Source organism: Dreissena polymorpha, chromosome 7 (assembly GCF_020536995.1).
Source record: "Dreissena polymorpha isolate Duluth1 chromosome 7, UMN_Dpol_1.0, whole genome shotgun sequence".
NCBI classification, from domain to species: domain Eukaryota; kingdom Metazoa; phylum Mollusca; class Bivalvia; order Myida; family Dreissenidae; genus Dreissena; species Dreissena polymorpha.
The window spans coordinates 52,160,693-52,183,512 of NC_068361.1; the positions used below are offsets into that span (position 1 = coordinate 52,160,693).

Sequence of the window (22,820 nt, forward strand, 5' to 3'; positions counted from 1 at the left end):
AAAGACATGACCGGATTTCATATTCAGATTCAAACATTTATTCCACATGACAAAATTACCGTTTATGTAACTTTATTTGAATATATGTTAAAAATTGACCTTCATTATTGAAAACTAAATATGCGCGCGTTGTTTGTGATTGATTAACCTGCTCAGTTAGCAGGTATGAATAGAACTTAAAGATGGACTGTATTTCCAATAATTGAAGCAATCCATAGGCTAAATGTGATGTAAATGTGGCTTGTCTAAAGTGCTTTACATTTCTCGTTTATTCATAAGTCTATGTTAAATATGATGACAAGTCACAGGCCAGATAGATAATGAACGTTAAATGCAGTACTTTTTAAAAATAGATAGACTATCATCGATGACTTGTAAGATTCGGTTGTTTTCTTGATAACTCTCGGTATTGTACTTACTGATATGCTGTCGTTAATAAGCAAATTTATTAATCAACTTAAAAATATTAGACGAGAATGTGTTCAATTTGTTCGCCCCATACAACTTGAGCCTCGCCAATTATGCTCGAAACTCGCCTAAATACGAGAAAAAGGCGGCCAATTTGGAAAACACGGCAAATACGGAAAAAATACGGCCAATACGAGATTCAGCCAATCAGAAACCAGGAAAAACTCTGCCTTATACGAGAATCTAAAATTTCGACAATTTTGGATGCTATTTTAAAGTTGTATGCTTAGTTTTGGTGCAATCGTTAATATCTTTAAAAATATAATATTGCAGTTCACATAAAGCACTCAGCCCCTAATATATTCAGCTCCCTTTTTCGACAATAACAATAGTGTAGAATAACCACAACAGTAAGGTTCAATATTTGAGCATATGTACATAAATAACAACTTTGAACGGTACGTCTAAAGTGCGCATGTGACTCATATTCGCGAATATGACATACAGGTGCGAATAAGAACAAATATCGGCTTCGAAATCCTTCTATGAATATAAATCTTCATAATATATTAATATTGTTTAGATCGAGTGAACACATTAGTGTTTTTTCGTGACATTTTGTATTGTGGAGTCGTCGTGGTTATATTATTGGTCGTGTGTAGCCTAAAACCAATGTTCATATTCGCGAACATGACTATTGAGTTGGAAACATGATAATGACTAGTTTATTGCTCTATTTATGTAACAGGTTTAACACATTATGTATATTTTTCATTATACAGAAATTTGTTGATAAAAACATTGCATAGAAAGCTTCATTCTATGAAAAGATGGTGACGTCACAACGTTATTGTCAGTAAGACCGGTGTGTGCACAATGTAGAAAGCATCAATATTGTCAATATTCGTTCATATTCGCTCGTTTCGTTTATATTCGTGAGTATAAGTCATATACGCATTTTAGACGGACCCTTACGACTAAAGTGCGTATATGACTCATATTCGCGAAAATGACTGAAAGTGACGAATATGAACAGATATCGGCTGTTTTAAAATAGTTTTCTAGCATTTTATGATATGAAAATCCTTCTATGAATAAAAATCTTCCTGATATATTAATACTGTTATGATCGAGTGAACATTAAAGTATTTTCTCGTGACATTTTGTATTGTGGAGTCGTCGTGGTTATATTGTTGGTCGTGTGTAGCCTAAACACAATGTTCATATTCGCGAACATGACTTTAGAGTTGGAAACATGGTAATGTCTAGTGAATTGCTCTATTTATGTTAACAGGTTTAACGCATTATGAATATTTTTCATAAATTCACTAATTTGTTGATAAAAACATTGCAGAAAAAGCATCAAGATTGCCAATATTCGTTCATAATCGCTCGTTTAGTGACTATGAGTCATATACGCGTTTTAGACGGACCCAAATTTTCAAGCTACAAAGAACGCCGAAAGCGAAACTAATTCGAAATCTTGGAGGATTTACATATTACAAATGCAATTCATAATATAAGGTAAATGTTCAATCCTTATTGTCTTTCTCAATTGAATTACAAACAACGGTAGTGAATCCTGAGTTATTCAGGACTGTTATTCAGGTAAATGTTGCATTATTTCGCGACCTGTCAAATGGTGTTCCTGCTTCATGTAATGTCGTGAAAGCATCTTTCGTCAAATAGTTATACTAAGTTTATATGCTATTGTCCTATGCTTTATGAGTAATATCGCCTTCACCTTACCATATTAATTAAATAATAATTATTCTTCTGAAATTAAATGCATGGAACATTTGTTTCCACTTGCAACAATATTCAATTTTCGTTTTAAATTAACAAGATATCTCTTGAAATGTATGTTGGTGTACATAACATTTTCAAAGCATTTTGCATGGGAATATAAGGAGGGAAAACTTGTATAGAACAAAACATTTGCTATTTTTCAAAACTTCATACTTCATTTAATAGCACAAACCTGCAATTGTACTAATTCAAAAGTGAAATTCAAGCTTTTCTTGCTGAATAAAATTATAAAGTTAATCAATAAAATTGTCATTAATAAGTTTAATGCATATTTGCGGCCTCAGGCCAATACGGCTGTCTTCAGCTCAATAGTAAAGCCAATATGAATCAACTAATTAATTACATTATAATCTTGTCTTACCTGCAAAGGGCAATATCCATAGAAAAAAATGGAAGCGTAGCAACATATTAGAATACTCTAAGCATATATAGATGTAATTGTTGTCAAACAATATGTATACTAGAAAACGTTGCAAAAATGTACACAAACTAAAATCGCGATTGGTACCTTAACAGTGTTTGTTCTGTAGATAAAGTCATGTTAAAATGTTGGAGTTGTTTCAATCATGGGATTTCCTGCAAAAAAATCCAAGACACCGTTGATGTCATTTTCCTGAGAAACCAGGACCTTAATTACAAATACAAGGATACCAGGGAAATTCAAGGGATTTTGAAAGTTATTAGCTGTGTTTTAAAATATATATTTCCTGGTTTCCTAGAAATGCCAAGACTTTGAAAACGTAATACAAATGTGAAAAAATATTCTGGGATTCCAGGAAACCAGGACTTAAAATTTAAAAGTATTTTTTAAGCTTATAAATACAAGTATTGGCTTGTTCAAATATCCCTTGGTGAGACAAGTTGTGTGCAAGTTTTAGTTAAAAACAAATCAGAAATGATTGACACAATTAAAATCAATCAACTTATAGTTGAAGTGAGGATCCCTTCCAGTCTGCGACACTAACAGGAGTCCGGTAGTCCGAGACTCCTAGAAATGAGACTCGGACTCCTTGTTTTTGTGTCAAGGAAGTCCGTTGAACTCCTTCAAAATCATCATTGAATTATAAATAAATCTCTTCGTTTACTTATTTGTTTCGCAAGATCAGAATGTCTGTACAAAGGACATCTTACTCAAAATAGTCATTGTCGAGCAATGTCTATAAAACTTTTAGTTGCATTTGTTTATGGTCACATTAAATTTGTAATAATTTAATATTCATCCTCTACATATTCACCATCTACATACTGCGGAAGGAAGTTTTTAATACCAAGTCATGGCCGCACACTTCAACCACTGCTTGAAAACTGTAAGAGTTCTTCTCAACAAGGAAGATTATAGACAGCTGGTCTAGTGATAGTGAGACGTGTTCAATCAAACATAAGTGATGTCGGCAGCATATACAAAACTAGAACAATACAATCATTGGGACTATGCACTTGAATTAGTATTTTCTTTTATCCTATGAAAAGCCTGTCTGGTCAAAAAGTTTGTTTTCAGAAGAATATACTTGTATACTTATTATTGTATCATTATGGTGAAAAAACTTGTCAATTTTATAGTGTATGTAAGGAAAAAAACATTCCATTTACCAGTTCTAGTCAAACAACTTGGAATGCAAAGGACCCCAGCCTATTAACAAAATCGTTGACTAAAAACCCTGTTCTCAGTGCTCTGTCATAGCTTACACAGATGTTACTGGAACTAACAAGAGTCCTTATAAGATTAAATGAGCACAACTTGCTTACAGTGAGCTTTTGTGATGACATTTTGCCCATTGTAAATCATCGGTCATGCATTGTCCGTTGTCGAAAGGTACATTGTTAACACTCTAGAGATTATATTCATTTTCATCAAAACTTTGTAAGAAGATTGGCCTAAATGACAATTGGGTAAATTACAAAACTGCGTTCAAAAACTAGGTTGCTATGTCAAATTAAATGAAAAGTTTCTGACCATTCTAGAAGTTACACGTTTAAACAATCCTCATGAAACTTGCTTAGAACGCATTTTCTAATGGTATATCTGCTGGGTTTGAAAACGGTTCAGGTTTACTGAAAAATATTAGTGCCAGTGGGCTAAGACGTTTTCCTTATGTAAGTTATTAAACTTTGTGAACAATCAATAATTCAAATGTTTTGCCAAATCATCATGAAACTCTATCAGAACAATTCTACTCATGATATTTCAAATGAATTCAAAATTGCTTCTGTCCCTTCCAAAATGCGACTCAAGGTGAAATTAATTTAGGGAGGGATTATATAGAAGTCATTCTTCTTGATCGTTCGGTCCGTCCGAAGTTTTAAAAAGTTTTTTGAAATAATCCCCTGGGGTAAACATTGGCCCCTCCCTGAGGGTTACTTGCTCTATATGTATGGAGCAAACACTTTAAAAATGTCTTCTCTGAAACCGCAAGGCCAAGAGGTTTGGTTTTTGGCATGTAACATTTTATTGTGGTCCTCTACAAAGTTATTTCTAATATCGTCCCTTGGGTAAAAACTGGTCACGCCCAAGGATGAAGAAATTTATAAAGACTTGCATATTCAAAAGTTTTAAAATACTTTTCTCTCAAAACGTTAGGGTAGGGATTAATTTTTTGTTCGACATCGTATAGTGGTCCTCTAACAACATTGTTAAAATCATCACTCTGGAGTTCAAATTGGCCCTGCCCTATGGGTTACTTGTTTAATTATATGCATTTAGTGAAAACTTTGAAAATATTCTTTTCTGAAAAGGCAGGGCCCGAAGCTTGTTATTTGGCATGTAACGTCTTTAAGTAGTCCTGTGCTACAGTTGTTCAAATAATGCCCCCTGGGGTCAAAACTTGCCACAGACCGGGATTCAAATTATTTATTAAGACTTGTATAATAAATATTGATAAACTTAAAAAATCTTCTTCTTTAAAACCAAAAGGGTCAGGGGTTTGATATTTGGTGCGTAACTTAAAATATTTTTCCTCTTTTCTTCTTATAAGTTCATTCAAATCATATGTCAGGGGTCAAAACTAACCACATGGGAGTCTGTCGGACTCCTTTAAATCATCTTTGAATTATAAAATAAATCATTTCGTTTGATCATTCGTTTCGCAAGATCAGAATGTCTGCACTTTTGTACATCCGAAAAATATGCCACTAATCATTCTGCTTAAACACATCGACAAAACAAATCAATCCGAAATTATTTATTTTGGTTCCTTGTCGCAGTGCTTGCGAGTGGTAATAGGGGAAACTCTAGAACTCTGAAACAACCCGATCTGGGCCTTTTTTCTCTCGGATATTTTCGCTTTAAAAATCTAGCTTTCGCTGAAATCTCTAATCACTATAAAAATCATCACAATACCCGTAAATGTTTACACAATTTACGTTTTATGGCCCCAAGGCCCTAAAGATGTGAACGACTGTGAATCAGTTGTGCATAAATAACCCCGTGTCACAATCAATCGACTCTTTTAGGGGCTTGGTATCAGTTTGTTGGCTTTGTCATACCTACCACACTTATCCGCCCATACGATGTACCCTCACGATAAAATCGTGGACAATTACTTAATAGACTAATGATGGCAACTGTGTGAAATCATCGTGGACTTTGTGCTGTTCATGCATAATATTGTCGAAACATTTGTTCGACACGTAAAGCGTTTTAACAAATTTGAAATCATTATACACAAGTGTAAATGTTTTGAGGAATTCTCAAATGAGCATAATTACATTTGTAAACCGAAACACACTCCCCAATGTTAATGTTAACAAGACTTTAACAAAGTCTAGCTTCAAATCAACAGTGCTTCATATATTTCGAGCTGATCCTTTGTCCCCATGAAAATTGCGAAGAAATTATCCTGCGCATGTTCATTTTCCTGCCATCCATATGGAAAGCGTGGGTGTATCGATTTTTCATTTAAAAATTTGTAGTGCAAAGAACATTGAGATATTTTAATTTTGGTTAAATGTATCACAGTTCAGAATAACAAAATAGTATCGCGAATAATTTTGAATTGACATTTCATCTTAATTAATTTCAAATCAAACACACTGTGTTTTCATTGTAACGGTCTTTAAGATAAGTTATCATTGAAACCTTATTGTGCTGTATACTGATTAAGCAGAAAGTCCGACACAACTGGAATTAGTGATGGGCGTTGTGAAAATGCGCTTAGACTGCGTGTAGACTGCGATGTTTTGACAAAAGTGATTAAAATGTGTGAATGCAACTCTTTCCCAATATGGTCAATAATTACAGGTAAGACATTGTTCTGAATCTCAATATTGTTTAAGTTAATACGTTCTCAGAAATATTATGGGGAAAACATATAAAGCTATGGGCTGTTACACCCTTACGATGTGATTCATCAACTATGACACTAACAAAACAGAAAACTTCGATAACGGTTTTTAACCCCAAACCCGAGGATCAACACGCAAGCATATATATTAATGCATTATAGAAAATAGTTTTTTTTTTTTTAAACCTACAATAATTAACTTAAATATTACTGGCATGGGTTTAATAATTTTGCAATAGGAGATAACAAATGACAACAAATATTGAACAGCAGTCACTTTGATCTGAAACCAAACATGAAAGAGGATTTAACAATTTATGGTTAACATGTGATATAACCCGAAAAATACTGTATATAAAAAGTGTCATAATTTTTGGACTACCTGAAGTCTGTTCGGACTCCTAAATTTCAGAAGAAGGGAGTCCAAAGGACTCCTTACTCAGAATAGTTAGTGTGAAACACTGCCTTCTTTTAATTAATTTCCAAGATTAAAGAAGAAACAAACAAACAAACAACAAACATCTTTTACAGTTCGCTTATTGATCCGACAATTAACACGCGCGTCATTTTTTTTCTTTCGCGAAATCCTTGTCCAGGAAACTTAGAGCTTTTATTAATTATGAAAAGAAAAAAAAACATGGGTATTACAAACAAAACTTTAATAACCTATAACTCATGAAATAGATCTAAATAAAATTGAGAGAATTAAAAAATTGAAATATATATATATATATATATCCGTTTTTAAATAATATTATTTTATAAGGTTTTATATGTTAGAAATAAAAATGTATACAAGAATATTTTGTCAGCAAAAACCTTTCAAATAAACTATTCAGCCACATGCGCTCGATGGCATTTTTTTAAATATTTATTTTTATTATTGTTATATATATTAAAAAAAAATTATGTTTTTTTTTTAAGTTACCCGTTGTTAATTATAATGCATACACATGATAAATCAATAAAAAATTTCCGACAAAACATCTTCTTAAAAAGAAGATAGTTCGACTATGTATATAGATATTTGTCGCACTTTTTAAAAGAAGACGTTTTGTCGGAAGATTTTAATTGATTTAGTATGTGTATGCATTTTAATAAATAACGGGTAACTAAAAAACATGCCATCGAGCGCCTGTGATTCCCGCCGCCATTTGGAAATTCTTAAAGCGCTATTTCTTTAACCCTCGAGGCATTATAAATTCCTATTTAACAAAAAAAATTGAGAATTTATCTATCTATGCTGTCTAACTCCCCTTCCGGTCATTATTGACAGGTGCGCAGTCAGTGCCAGATAAAAGTGTTAAACGTGAGAAGATAAAAGTATGATAGATTTATCATATTTTTATTAGATGAAGTTATTGAAAGTTAAAAACTTATAAAAACATGTCTCCCGGAGTTCAAGGGGCAGAAGCTGAAAGCAGGGACAGCTTAAACCCTTCAAGATCAGGATGTAAAACTGTAGAGGCAGGGAGGTTGTTCCACATCACAATAGCAGTTGAGAAAAATAAAAACTTATACTAATTTGCAGTGGTATGGATCTGTCTGTAGGAGACGGGGTGCATGTGACGAAGGAATCTGGTGGGTCGCTCGATATATGATGGTAGGGGCACAGATCTTAAACCTTGAACAATTTTGAACAAGAGATGTGTTTGTCAGAAACACAATGTCCCCTATTGCGTCGATTTGAAATAAAATTTCAATATATCATTTTGCAGGTTTAGAAATTACCTCCCTATTAAAGCTTATTACTGTTCTTGGATTGTATTTTTTTACTTTTGACCATGAAGGATGACATTGACCTTTCACCACTCAAAATGTGCAGCTTCATGAGATACACATTCATGCCAAATATTAAGTTGCTATCTTCAATATTGCAAAAGTTATGGCCAATGTTAAAGTTTTCGGACGCACAGACAGACAGACAGACAGACGGACAGACGGACAGACGGACGGACGGACGGACGGACGGACGGACGGACAGACAGACAGACAGACAGACAGACAGACAGACAGACGGACTGACAGTTCAACTGCTATATGCCACCCTACCGGGGGAATAACAAGATTATTAATTTAGTGTCATTTCGTGTGTCTTGTCGGGTCTGCCTACCAAGTTCCTGTTGCATGAAGGTGACACTGTCTTATGGGGAATAGTTATGCTTGACCCAGCGGACTGCTCGACGCTGTACAGTTTCATTTTTGTGTATATTTTGTAATGTGTGAGGACTCCATACGGAAAAAGCATATTCAGCCTGTGGTCTTACTATGGTCTTGTATGCGAGCTGGCGAATGTTGATATTTCTTGTCTGTATGTTGCTGCGGAGAAAACAAAGAGATTTATCAGCGTTATTTGTAATTCTATTTATATGGGTGTTCCAGGAAAGGTCTTTTGAGATGTCCACACCTAAGTATTTTGCATTGTCAACAGTTTCTAATATTTGTCCATGAAGTCTGTAATTAAAAGAGAATTTTGATTTATTTCCGGTTATGTTTAAAACTTGGCATTTACTTGGGTTGAACTCCATGTCCCAAATATGTTCCCATTTCATTAGTTTATATAGATATTCTTGTATAGTATGGCAGTCATGCATACTGTTGATTGTTAGCTATACGGCAGTGTCATCTGCAAATAAGCGAACTTGAGAAGCAATAAATTGATGTAAGTCATTTATATAGAGAAGAAAAAGTAACGGACCAAGCACAGACCCTTGTGGTATCCTAGATGTCACTGATTCCTCGGATGATAATTCTCCATCTAAAGCAACACGTTGAGTACGACCTATAAGGAATGATTTGATCCATGAGAGAGTAGCTATATCCACACCATGTTCCTGTAATTTGAAAAGCAGTTGAAGGTTCACTTTCTCGAATGTTTTGCTGAAATAAATCAAGCAATAGTAGATCAGTGTGTTGTCCAGATGTCATATTTCGTGCCAGGTCTTCAATGAGTTGTAGAAGTTGTGCTTCGCAGGAACGCTTTTATCTGAAATCAGGCTGTAAGTCATAAAGTATGTTATATTTATTGAAATGAGCTGTAAGATTAGAGGAAACAATATGTTCTAAGGATTTACATATAATACATGTGAGAGAGATAGGTCTGTAATTTGCTGGGTCTTCTTTGTTCCCTTTCTTGTACAGCGGTGTTGCATGTGCAGATGTCCATACTTTCTTGAGAATTCCGGAGTCCAAAGATTTCTGAAAAAGGAGTGTTATTATTGGAGACATTTGTAAACTTAATTCTTTTAGAACAAGAGGTTTGATGTTGTCTGGACCTGCTGCCTTGTCTGGTTAAAGTTTGGATAGCAACTTCTGCACCCCATTGACACTGACTGTGATCTTTGGCATTGTTGGAAATTTTCTGAAAGATGGAGATGAAATTTCATTAAGATTTCTGAAAAAAGAGAGACATGATTAAGAAAGGGTAAGGGGGGACATAGGTGTGAAAACGGATTGGAACTGTTGGTTTAAAACATAGGCCTTTTCTTGATTCACCGAAGTTGATTTTCCTGAAACATTGTCAAAAAGAGTATACATACCTTGAGCGTTTTGTTTGGAGTGTTTAAGAGACTATACAGTTTCTACGGATTAAAGTTTGATATGTTCTCTTGAGCGTCAAAGAAAGCATAATTACTAATGTTTGTATGAAACTTTATTTTATAAAAATCGGATCATTATAGACCAAGTTATAGCCGCCTTTCTATAGCGCCGTAGCAATTTAGCATAACTTTGCTTCATAATCGTAGCCATTGCTACTGACGTGTCGCCATCTTCGGTTTCTTGACAACGTGGCCCCGTCGCGAGATACAACGATAAAGCGCGATGTTTCGAATCTGTGTATTTTTATAGGTCTTTGATATTTGACAGCAAATCATGTCCGATAAATACCGAAATTGTGTTGAAGAATTGCAATAACACGATCGGTGGCAATTTTGCCGGACATACCTCCATGTGAATCAATTATGCGTCACAATTATTTTATTTAGTAAAACTATTTATAAAATCTAAAAGTTATTGGTGAAATAATAATAAATAGTCGATTGATATCTGATTGATTTACAACGAACTTTATCTACCAGTGTTCATTCTGGGCAGTGCCTTTGCGGGATTTCCGCATAGAAATATGAATTGGCGTAATCTAAATAATATCAGTGGGCCATTCGGGAGCATACATAATTGGCGCATTAACCATTAAATTAGTGGAAAATTTAAAAGCGACGGAATCGTACTGCGAATTCTAAACACTGGTCTGCTGACATTCTCCTAGTAGAGTTGTCGTTCGTGCCTCAACATACATCTCTGCAACGGACCCATTGCCAGGAATCTTGGCAAAACACATCAAAGTAATTGTACGCTCTTTCATGCAAATATCTAGGACATCAGGCATAATATTTTAAAGCAATTACATTTAAAAACTGCATATATTGTTAATTTATTGACATATTTAATAACACTTATGAGAACTATTTTCACACCCATTTACGCAGATAACATCAATCCGCTAAAATGTAAACAAAGGCCGAAATGGTGAGGAAAAGCTTGTTAACACATTGAAAGTTTCATATCGTGTATGTTAATGTTAAATGTGTAATCAAAAATAATAGCTGACTATAGGAATATATCGTAAGTCTTCATGTTGGAAAAGCATAATCTTTTGCAAAAAAACTAATATGATACATTAATAATTATTTTTGATATGCTTAACTGTATCATTGTATATAAATAATTAAATATAATGATCACATTTACAAATTTGCATGCGTATTGCTGAAATATTGCTTGTCAACTTTATTTAATGTGGTTTAGTCCTTACCAAGCATTATCAATTACTTTAGAAATGAAACTTCTGTGCTTGTTCAATATATTGCTTTAAATGCTTTACAGTAAAAATTATACACATGATTAGTAGTGTGCATTGTAAATATACTATATTATTTTATGTTAAGATGACACAGGATGAGAAAATTGTGCAGCCAGTACGGGATTTAAACCTAGGACCCCTTGCTCTTCTGATTGAGCTAATCAGGGCCCCACAAAACATCTCCCCTTTAGGCCAAAATTGTTTAATAAAATGATTTTCGGATTTTTTTCTAAAAGTGTCGAGTAGGAAGAGGGAAAAAAAGATGGGTGACCAAATATGCACTCATTTTAAAAATGTTATGGTATGAAGTTCTTTTTACTTAGCAACCGCAGTGATTTTTTTCCAAACATGTTGATTTGCTAAATGATCATAATCAGACTGTAGGTCTTGATTTGCAATTTTTGAATCAGTTTGAATTTTAAAAATATCTTAATATCTTAAATGGTTCAAATGTTATGCAATTTGTTCACTTGCCCAAAATTAACTTGTTGGTGATTTTTGTTGCAGAGCATTTTAATCATAGTACCTGTGCGTTTTGCGGACTTAGTGCGTGGAACAAAATAACTTTTTTTGCTTTTATTTGATTTTTTGTTTTGTTTTTATTGTCTCATTTGGTTGAAACTGGCCATCTATATGTATATTTTTTCACAAGGAATCCATTTTTTGCATTAAACATACTTCATCTCAACAAACAACAAATAAGGTATTGAGGTTTAAAAGAAACATTTAATAGTTTATTGTCCATTAAAATCAATACCGCAGACAAATACAAACAACATAATAAAACCCTTTTGCTCTTAAATGTATTAAACAACAGTTATGTTACTTGCAATACATGTGTTGTTTAGAAGAACACTTTCTTCTAGAGATTGAACAATATGTCATTATGTTCATAATTTGGAGAAAGAAATACTCGCGTCCTGAGGTAATGAACTCTGGCAGGTCGAAAAGATTAAGAATGAACTTTCTCTCTACAGTCTGTGTATCCTCTCTGATAAGCCATACTAACACTTCTGCTTTTCTTTCTTGCAAAATTAGTTTATTTCCATCACTAACTCATTGTTCAAAGAGTCAAGTTTTTGATGTTCACAGCGGATGCCAAGTGCCTTACATGTTGGACCAGGGCATTTCAATCTTGATACAACTGCACATTTTTAACCTGAAAAAATAAAAAATAAACTATTTTAAATAATTAATTTATTTTATTTGGACATTCATGGTTTGAAATCGTTTTAAAAACTATTGATTTTGTGATTTTGAACTTTTGGTACGAACCAGTCCGGAACAAAAACCGAAATTTCGTACTCATTTCGTACCCATTGAAAATAACGAAAAAAACACGTATAATATGCACAAATTCTTCACTACAACTGCATTAAACAACACATGACCGTATTTGTGCTTAAAATATTTTAGATTTAAAGTTGATAGGCGTAAATGGGTTTCGCATTTCGGGCACCTGTTGAATTAAAATCGTTCTTTTCTTATTGCTTTCATAATAATTTTTAGTCATTTTAATGCTGTCAATTTTATAAAATCGTAAAGAAATCATAAAATATTTACTTACAAATCGATTCTATTCTGGATTCATTTGACGGTTGCATAATTATTGAGTTAGCAGCATTGTGTACACACCGGTCTTATTGACAATACCATAGTGACGTCACCATCACCATAGAATGGAGTTAGCAGACTTTGCTTTTGGTAAATTCTAGCACAGTTGAACTTTTTCTTAAACCCGGCACCAGTTTCGTGTTTAAAGGCCACCTTTTTGCATCCGAAAAAATCGAAATTCAATTTTTTTTTGTTCGTCAAAAATTAGATTCGGCGGGTCCGAAAATCATTTTACTAAAAATACTGACCTGAGTGACAATCACTAAGTTCGTTCACTGACATTCTCCTCTACCAAGCTAGAATTTGTTCGAGAATTCTAGTCACAGGGATCATTGTTAACCTGATCCATTCAAACTACGAACAGATTTTGTTAAGAATTGCTTGTGGCACGGTCCCACATTGGACACCAAATGTTGCAGGATGGGAAAATTGTACAGCCAATCCGGAACTCGAATTTTTTACCCCTCGTTATCAGGGCCAGTTCCTATGATCATGCTGTTAGATACATGTGTTAATTACTTGATCACTATTAATGGTTACCATTAACCTGCTTATTTGGAACCGTCACCATTGTGGGATCATACATGTACTATTGGTCATTAATATCAAGTTCTGAACATATTGACTAACCTACATGTATAATAGTAGATGTTTCTTTCTGTTCACAATGCTTAAAACTATAAATCTATAAACTGCAGTTCTAGGTCGACAGGTAAACATTTTTTATGAATAATGTAAAGTATAGGATGAAAGATGTTGTTGATCGCAAATTTCTATTGCAATGATGAGTCATATATGTTCGTGGTGTATGTTTGTAAGTTTTGCTTGTGCTATTTGGAATTTAAATTAAGATAAACAATCCGTGCGAAAAGTTGGTAGTTTAGTAATTCTTAAACTGATGTGATTAGAATAATTTAAAACGTGTCTATATATATTGCTGAGCTATAAATAAAATGGAACAAGCAAATTCGTAGAATTGATATCCCCCGCAACATATGCTTTGTTTGAGGATGCGTGCAAATCGGACGGATGAACATACTAACAGATGGACGGACGGAGGACAATAACTCAAAACTAAGACAGAGGAAACACTTCCAAGATATGGCTCCGAACACAAAAGTGGCTATAGTAAAAAGCATGTTTTCAAGATACAAAGGGCCATAACTCTGGTTTTAACAGATGGTGTACAATGCCATTTGGCGTGAATCATCCTCTTATGCATATGTATACTCATACGAAGTTTCAATGAAATACGCCAAAGCACTTCCAAGATATCGCTCCGGACACAAAAGTGACGTCCGGACGGACAGCCGGACAACGCCAAAACAATATCCCTCTGCCTCTGGCGGGAGATATATACTCATACCAAGTTTCAATGAAATCCGCCAAAGCACTTCCAAGATATGGCTCCGGACACAAAAGTGCCTATAGTAAAAAGCATTTTTTTCATGATACAAAGGGCCATAACTCTGTTTTTAACAGATGGTATACAATGCCATTTGGCGTGCATCATCTTCTTATGCATATATATACTCATACCAAGTTTCAATGAAATCCGCCAAAGCACTTCCAAGATATGGCTCCGGACACAAAAGTGCCTATAGTAAAAAGCATTTTTTCAAGATACAAAGGGCCATAACTCTGTTTTTAACAGATGGTGTACAATGCCATTTGGCGTGCACCATCCTCTTATGCATATACATACTCATACCAAGTTTCAATGAAATCCGCCAAAGCACTTCCAAGATATGGCTCCGGACACAAAAGTGCCGGACGGACGGACAGACGGACAGCCGGACGGACGGACAACGCCAAAACAATATCCCTCCGCCTCTGGCGGGGGATAATTATCTTTAAGGAGTTCTTACCCTGCGGACTTCGTATCAGGAGTCTGTGATGTAACACTTTACTGGAAATTATTAATTAACATGTGGTACACAGTGCGACAGTCTCCAAAAGATATATCATTATGTACAATAAAGAAACAAGCTTTAAATTTGTACAAAGTCTTCATTATCTTATAAAATAATTGCCATGCCAAATATCATAAGTTTCTAACTGAAATAATTCGCTTGCAGAATAAATCTTGTTATTTTTCGTTAATGCAGATGCTTATGAAATAAGTTTTTTATGTAACGTTTTGATTTCAGGGTGATAAATGTCTCCCATTATAATATGGCAAAATTCAACTGAGTGGGCATCCACGACCGAATGCTGGAAAAAGCTTCAAACAGACAGGAGTGTATTCTGTCTTCAAGGCACTGGGCTTGCACTAACTGTACATTAAATGAGTATTATTTCAGTATGTGCTCGTTATTATTTATAATAATCACTTATGGGAAGTATCTTATTTTATATATCTAATATTAATTTGAATAGTACTTTTGTCTGTTTAATTTACCCCCAGATAGTTGTCTTACATAACAATATCAGACCAATCACCATGCAGGGTTAGTCTAACAAAATCAGACTTTCAGTCCATTTCCTGTTGTCAGATCCCAATGTATATTGATTATATATTCACATATTAGAATTGATTGTAAATAACTCTTTACAATAGGCCTTTGTATTTTTATGCTCCCCCTTAAAATTTTGGGGGGAGCATATAGTCGCCGCTTCGTCTGTCCGTGCGTGTGTCCGTCAGTCCGCGCACAATTTTTGTCCGGGCTATTTCTCAGCAATTAATGACCGGAATTCAATTAAACTTTATGGGAAGCTTCACTACCAAGAGGAGATGTGCATATTATCAACCGGTTCTGGTCGGATGATATTTTTTTACAGAGTTACGGCCCTTTGAAATTTTCCATTAACTGTTCATATAGTGCAATTCTTGTCCGGGCTATTTCTCAGCAACTAATGACCGGAATTCAATGAAACTCTATGGGAAGCTTCACTACCAAGAGGACATGTGCACATTACCAGCGGGTTCTAGTCAGATGATTTTTCACAGAGTTATGGCCCTTTGAAAATTTTAAGTTTCTAAACCATCCATCGTATTATTTTGTCCAAAGTTATGCGCCTCTAGACGTTTCCTTTTATCTGAATATATAGTACAATGTTATGACAAAACACCTTTGGGGAGCATCACCCGTCTCCGACGTTTTTTGTTTTTATTCTGTAGAGTACATGTGAGCAGTATACCTCATAACAGAAAGGACCCGGAGGCAGTGCATGATGTTCAATATTCTCAAATATGCGCCAGAAAGGAAAATGGGAGTGTGTTGAAGACTTGGACAAACAATTTGATAACTAGCCTATGCGCTAAGCATGGCAGTCTGTGGCTGGTGTTTTATTCTGGTTACTTCTTGTACAAAAAAGAACAGTTACTTATTTTTGTGAATTGTATTTTATGTCTTTTTTTATCTTAATGTTATTGTTTGTTTTTTTAATAAGACTGTGAAACTTGGATAATTGAATACATTCAGTGTTCAAGTTTCAACAGTACTGAGCATAGTATAATACATAACAAATTAACACCAGTTGTTAATTTGTAATGTATTATACTAGGCTCAGTACTTGGATACTGGCAGTCTGCATGGGAATTTGTATTCAAGGACGTTTGTTCCAGACTTATTTGAGGAACTGTTCTAAAACATATCTAGAATTGTACTGGAACACACCGACTAAAACTGTTTTGTTATCATACTGAAAATGTTCAGGCAACATTTGGCGGTACAATCTTTGGTTAGGGAGCATTCTTTCCAAAGACATGACTTTGTATATAGTACACATATTTTGTTTTGCCAATTTATACGATGTCAAACGGATGTGATTGTATTCCACAATTGTTTCTTTTTTAAATGGCCCATTTAATGTGATATTTTTTTCTTTCCTCAAATTTTAGGTCGCCAGAGGTTCGCAGGATTTCCTGAGATTCAAGGATAGCTAAACAATCCTGAGATACCAGGAATCCTGGGATTCCAGGCTATCTCAAGAAATCCTGGGATTCCAGGACCTCAGAAATTCCTGGGATTCCAGGACTAGGGCGTCGCATTCACCTCCCCTGTTTTTTTGAAATCTCAGGAATCCAGGATTTCTTGTCGTTTCCCTGGAATTGTAAGAATTTTTAGATTTTCATAACCAAGAAACATCGTCCCAATTCCCGCCCCTGGATTCCTGAGATTTCCCCTGGATATTTCATGAGAATTCCTTGGATAATCCCAAGATATCTCAGGAAATTTCTGCACGGGTTATGTCTGTGTCATTGTAATTGTAGGCAAACACTTATGTCACGGTCGAAACTACCTTCTTTGGTTTCTTTGATAACTGAAACTTTCAAACCCTAACGTACTTATAGACCATTGCAAAAACACGAAACTTATATATTAAATTATATCATATTACACTGTTTACCGATGAGTAATAAAAATGTAATCAAACGACATGCTGTTGACTTATAACGTTATAAAATACTAACCCAAACATCATATGCATTGTTTTCAAAAGCTTTCCAACCAGATCGGCCAGTGTTTATACAGTTGTTAATGTAGCACAGATCAGTGTAAATATTTGAAGCATATGTATTTGATGTAAATAGTGCTATAAAGTCACTTGCAATATTTTTTTTTGAAACTTCTCCGTCTATCTAACCGCGTCAAATACATGTGATATAAATGTAGGAGGTTATATATTGTAATTCAAATTAATTTGACCTCAAAAATGTGTTAGCATGCGTTATTTATGTGACACAAGTGCACATAACTGCAAAAATAGTTAATACCTCGCAACAAGTTGAGTTTCAATTATAGTCTATTGAATGAATGACACGAAACGTTCTAAAATCGTTTTTGAGCAAAAAGTGAAGGTTGCCATGTGTGGGTATGAAATAATTTTGTGCACGACATGTGATCTTAACTATGATTAATGTTTTAAATAAAGCAATTCTATTTAAATTAAAAAAATATTCTTTATTTTAAGACTTAAGTCTAAGAACTGTTTAGTTAACAATGCGCGTGTGAGTAATCCTTGTGACCGCGCTCTCTTATTTCAGATATGGTTCCGAAATGCGCGTACATGTAGTCCTTGTGACCGCGCTCTCTTATTTCAGATATGGTTCCGAAATGCGCGTACATGTAGTCCTTGTGACCGCGCTCTCTTATTTCAGATATGGTTCCGAAATGCGCGTACATGTAGTCCTTGTGACCGCGCTCTCTTATTTCAGATATGGTTCCGAAATGAGCGTACATGTAGTCCTTGTTACCGCGCTCTCTTATTTCAGATATGGTTCCTAAATGCGCGTACATGTAGTCCTTGTGACCGCGCTCTCTTATTTCAGATATGGTTCCGAAATGCACGTACATGTAGTCCTTGTGACCGCGCTCTCTTATTTCAGATATGGTTCCGAAATGCGCGTACATGTAGTCCTAGTGACCGCGCTCTCTTATTTCAGATATGGTTCCGAAATGCGCGTACATGTAGTCCTTGTGACCGCGCTCTCTTATTTCAGATATGGTTTCGAAATGCGCGTACATGTAGTCCTTGTGACCGCGCTCTCTTATTTCAGATATGGTTCCGAAATGCGCGTACATGTAGTCCTTGTGACCGCGCTCTCTTATTTCAGATATGGTTCCGAAATGCGCGTACATTTAGTCCTAGTGACCGCGCTCTCTTATTTCAGATATGGTTCCGAAATGCGCGTACATGTAGTCCTTGTGACAGCGCTCTCTTATTTCAGATATGGTTCCGAAATGCGCGTACATGTAGTCCTTGTGACCGCGCTCTCTTATTTCAGATATGGTTCCGAAATGCGCGTACATGTAGTCCTTGTGACCGCGCTCTCTTATTTCAGATATGGTTCCGAAATGCGCGTACATGTAGTCCTTGCGACCGCGCTCTCTTATTTCAGATATGGTTCCGAAATGCGCGTACATGTAGTCCTTGTGACCGCGCTCTCTTATTTCAGATATGGTTCCGAAATGCGCGTACATGTAATCCTTGTGACCGCGATCTCTTATTTCAGATATGGTTCCGAAATGCGCGTACATGTAGTCCTTGTGACCGCGCTCTCTTATTTCAGATATGGTTCCGAAATGCGCGTACATGTAGTCCTTGTGACCGCGCTCTCTTATTTCAGATATGGTTCCGAAATGCGCGTACATGTAGTCCTTGTGACCGCTTTCTCTCATTGGTTCCAGAATGCGCGTGCGCGTAACAAGAAGATGCTGCTCCATGGGGGCCAGGGGACGTTTCCCACCAAGAAAGGTAAGCTGTCTAGCAAGGGATTAAGTGTCCATATTCATCGCACCACTTTTGCATTCTAGGAGTATTGAATAATTAAATATAAACCCAATAAAATGATAAAGCTTTTGCAAAAACCAACCTTATACCTTTGTTGATTATTCAATTATAAAATTGTTCTGCGGTATTCTAGAACAGGTTTGTAACCAAGTTTGATTTTGCATTTAAGAACAATCAAAACTGTTTGCAACAGTTAGCGAAAATTCTTATTCTCATAATCGCTTTCCCCATTTCTACTTTTCGTGAGTTGTCCTAATGATATAAAGATCTTAAAGCTATTTTTAAATATATGATCATATTAGTTTTAATGTTAAACATGTAAGGTCTGAATACACCAGGTAAGAAGTTGTACAATAATTAAATCTATTACTGCAATTTTTTTGTCGGCACACGTATATACCTGTTCTTAATTGTCCAGGCATCTCGCGACCCCTGTGGATGTCCGTTCCTCGTAGTCCTGGGGCGGCGCTGTTTGTAGAGTAGAAGACCGAAGACACCAGTAACCAATTTCGTCGCAAACGATACTGTTTTTTTTTCAAAAACATTCGCCATTGTTTAACTGTGTGCAGTTTTACTTTTTCGCCATAGAAAAACCGTCTACAAGTCGCTTGTGATAAAAGCATTATTATTGTTGTTTATTTCCTGTTGTTTATGTGCATTTTTACGTGTATATACACACATTAAAATGTGCATTTATTATTTCAGTCTTCATATGATTGTGTGTTAATTGGCATATATTGATAAACAATGTATGCCAATGCTACGTATCCGCCGCTTTCAGAGTCGGCGGAAGAATACATTATGTTACTGTAATCAGTTTGTGCGTTTGTAGCTCATGAAAATATTTCGCATATTATAACGCTACATTATGAGGCGCGTACGGTTACCTGCACGTGTAAGGTGCGTGTTTTGAGAATTTTCACGTTGCACCGGTTCTAAACAAGGACAAATATAACTAGTTAATGTTTTGTTATACAGTAATTATTTGTTTGACATTTACTCATCATTGAAAGTTACTATATTGTATATATATATATATATATATATATATATATATATATATATATATATATATATATATATTTTTATATATATATATATACACACACACATAGTTTTCCCAGGTTTCTTTCGATGTTTCATGTTCCATTTTATTTTGGTCTGGTAAACATTGTTCTAATTGATTATATTGTCCTGATGGATAGTTGTTTAAAGAAATTATTAACAGTATATACAGGATTTCTTAAAAGATACTCGCATCCACTCACTATTGTGTTTTACATCAGTTTTATACTCTGAAATGGACATGTACTCAGCGTAAATATATTATAATACTTGAATACACACAATCTTATTTTCGTAGCAATTTAGTTGGTACTAGTAACAGAAACATTGAGCGCTCGTTATTTAAACTTTGATATGTTTGATCTGTATTTGTAGGATGAGGTACGTACGGTTTACAGACAGCGTTGTTTTCATGGTACAAGTATATGGATGGCTTAAGTGTCGTGACGGAAGATGAGTGTTTTGCAGGGAGTGAAGAGAAATTAACTTTTGAATATAGTGTTTCCATAACAAACCGGTTTGAACAAAGGCAAGATGGCGGGCCTGGTGGTTTTGAAACTGTCAACAGAAAGAGGAAAAAACAAAGCAGCGGTTCAACAGATGCCTTTGTGAGTATGAACACAGATAAAAAACTTGTAAACATTTTTGAACAAATAAACAAAACGTATGACAAAGTAGGAACTATCGAAACCCAGCAAACCACATGCAACAACGATATGAAAAATTTCAAACAATGTTACCTGGACTTAGACTATAGGCTACAGAAAATGGAAAATCTATGCAAAACACAGGCCTTACAGTCAAAAGCGCTATCATACAAATCTATTGACGCTCAAGCAAAGAGTATGAGAGACAATATAGTTATATATGGCCTTACAGAGAATATACATAGGGATGCAAAAAACTTAGTTCGAGCCTTTATTGAGAATGAACTAGATATTGACACTAGTGAGATGTATATAGAGCGAGCACATCGAATAGGAAAGGGCCCACGAACCAATGAAAGTAAGCGGCCGATGGGTATACGGTTCAGGGATTATGTCGACACAGAAATCATAATGGAAAAGACCTATAAACTGAAAGGAACAACGTTTGGCATCGGCAGGCAATACCCCAGAGAAATAGCCAGAGCACGATCAGAGCTGCACAATAGCCACGAAGCACGTGACGCGAGAAGCAGACGCCTTAAAATGCAGATCCGGTACCCAGCAAGACTATATGTTGAGGGGAAAATGGTTAAGGATAAATTTCCAGACTGGTATGAAACACTGAACATGGACCGACTGGGTAATACCACGACTGACTTAAGAAATAACACTACTGATACAAGAAATAGGCAAGACCGAAAACACTACAGTGTTTATTCGAATGACACAGTTGTCGACAGTACAATCCCAACAGCTGATCGGAGAAGTCACTCTGAAAATGAAGAAGCGTTCGAAGTAGCCGAAAATAGTGAACACAGCTGCAAAGAAAGTGACAGAGGCCACGCCCCCATGGAGGTAAACAAACCACACAAAACAGCTGCCTATGAAGAAAAGCAACATAAAATCGAAAACAAACTGTGTGCTGATCAATGCCCAGATTCATCGGCTACAGAAGGACGTAATCAGTCCTTTAGTGAAGTGGTTATGTCAACACAAAACAAAATTAACAATGATAACAAACAGTTACACAAGAACACGTCAACAAACAAATATAAACCGGCACCACGTGGAAATGCGATGATTACGAAACGCAAATCTAAAAATAGACTAGGAAACCCGTCAGATGAGGTAAAACGTGACTACTCGCTGGGACCTGTAATATAAATGGGATTCCAATAAGGAAGATGCATATTTTTATGCTCTCTCAGATGAAAACATTTCTAGGAAATTTGATGAACTTACAGAAACTATTGAATTATCTAATAGTAGTTGTGATTTGGATTGTAATCTCCAATCATTTTGTGATATTGTAAAAAGTGTTTGTATTCCTTTTTTTTAGAAAACAATTAAACATAAATAAAACTAAACAATTTAAAAATATTGAAAACATATTATACTTTGATAAAGATTGTAACGATTCTAAATCAAAATATTATAAATGTCTTAATATATATATGAATCACCCGAATATAGAAACAAGGCAGGATATGGTACAGGCAAGGAATACAGTTAGAAAGAAAAAAATTGTCTTTGATGAAAATGAAACTCAAAAATTAGAAAAGTCAAAACTTGAAAATGCAAAAACGTACTGGAAACTATTGAAAGGAACGGTTGTGCAAGATAAGTGTCCCATAAGTACTCAACACTTTTTTGAATATTTTAAATCAGTAAATGATCCCCAATCTGTGTTTTTCAACCAGACGAAGATATTTTATACTTCAATGAAAGATATTTAAACGGAGAACTACAGGTGATGTTCGATGAACTGAATTGTCCCATAAGTGTAGAGGAAATTTAAAAGGCATGTGCAACTTTAAATAATGGCAAGTCCGCTGGACTAGATAAACTTTTAAATGAATTTTTTAAATACGGAGTGCAAAATGTATCATTTATTAATGT

The 22,820-nt window shown here is 35.1% G+C and overlaps 2 protein-coding genes across 2 annotated transcripts in view; one reads left to right on the forward strand and one right to left on the reverse strand.

Annotated features, from left to right (window-relative positions):
• The window catches only part of LOC127838111 (cell adhesion molecule 1-like), a 33,746-nt gene extending 30,203 nt beyond the window's left edge, over positions 1-3,543 (reverse strand). The window contains exon 1 of the mRNA XM_052365681.1: positions 3,464-3,543. The gene's annotated coding sequence lies outside the window, so the exon portion shown is untranslated. The remainder of the gene's footprint in view (positions 1-3,463) is intronic.
• LOC127839705 (uncharacterized) lies at positions 1,622-22,085 on the forward strand. Its single transcript, XM_052368089.1, has 3 exons — positions 1,622-1,932; positions 19,107-19,173; positions 20,650-22,085. The coding sequence occupies exon 3, from the start codon at positions 20,700-20,702 to the stop codon at positions 22,083-22,085; it is 1,386 nt and encodes a 461-aa protein (XP_052224049.1). The 5' UTR covers positions 1,622-1,932; positions 19,107-19,173; positions 20,650-20,699.
• The last annotated feature ends 735 nt before the right edge of the window (positions 22,086-22,820 follow it).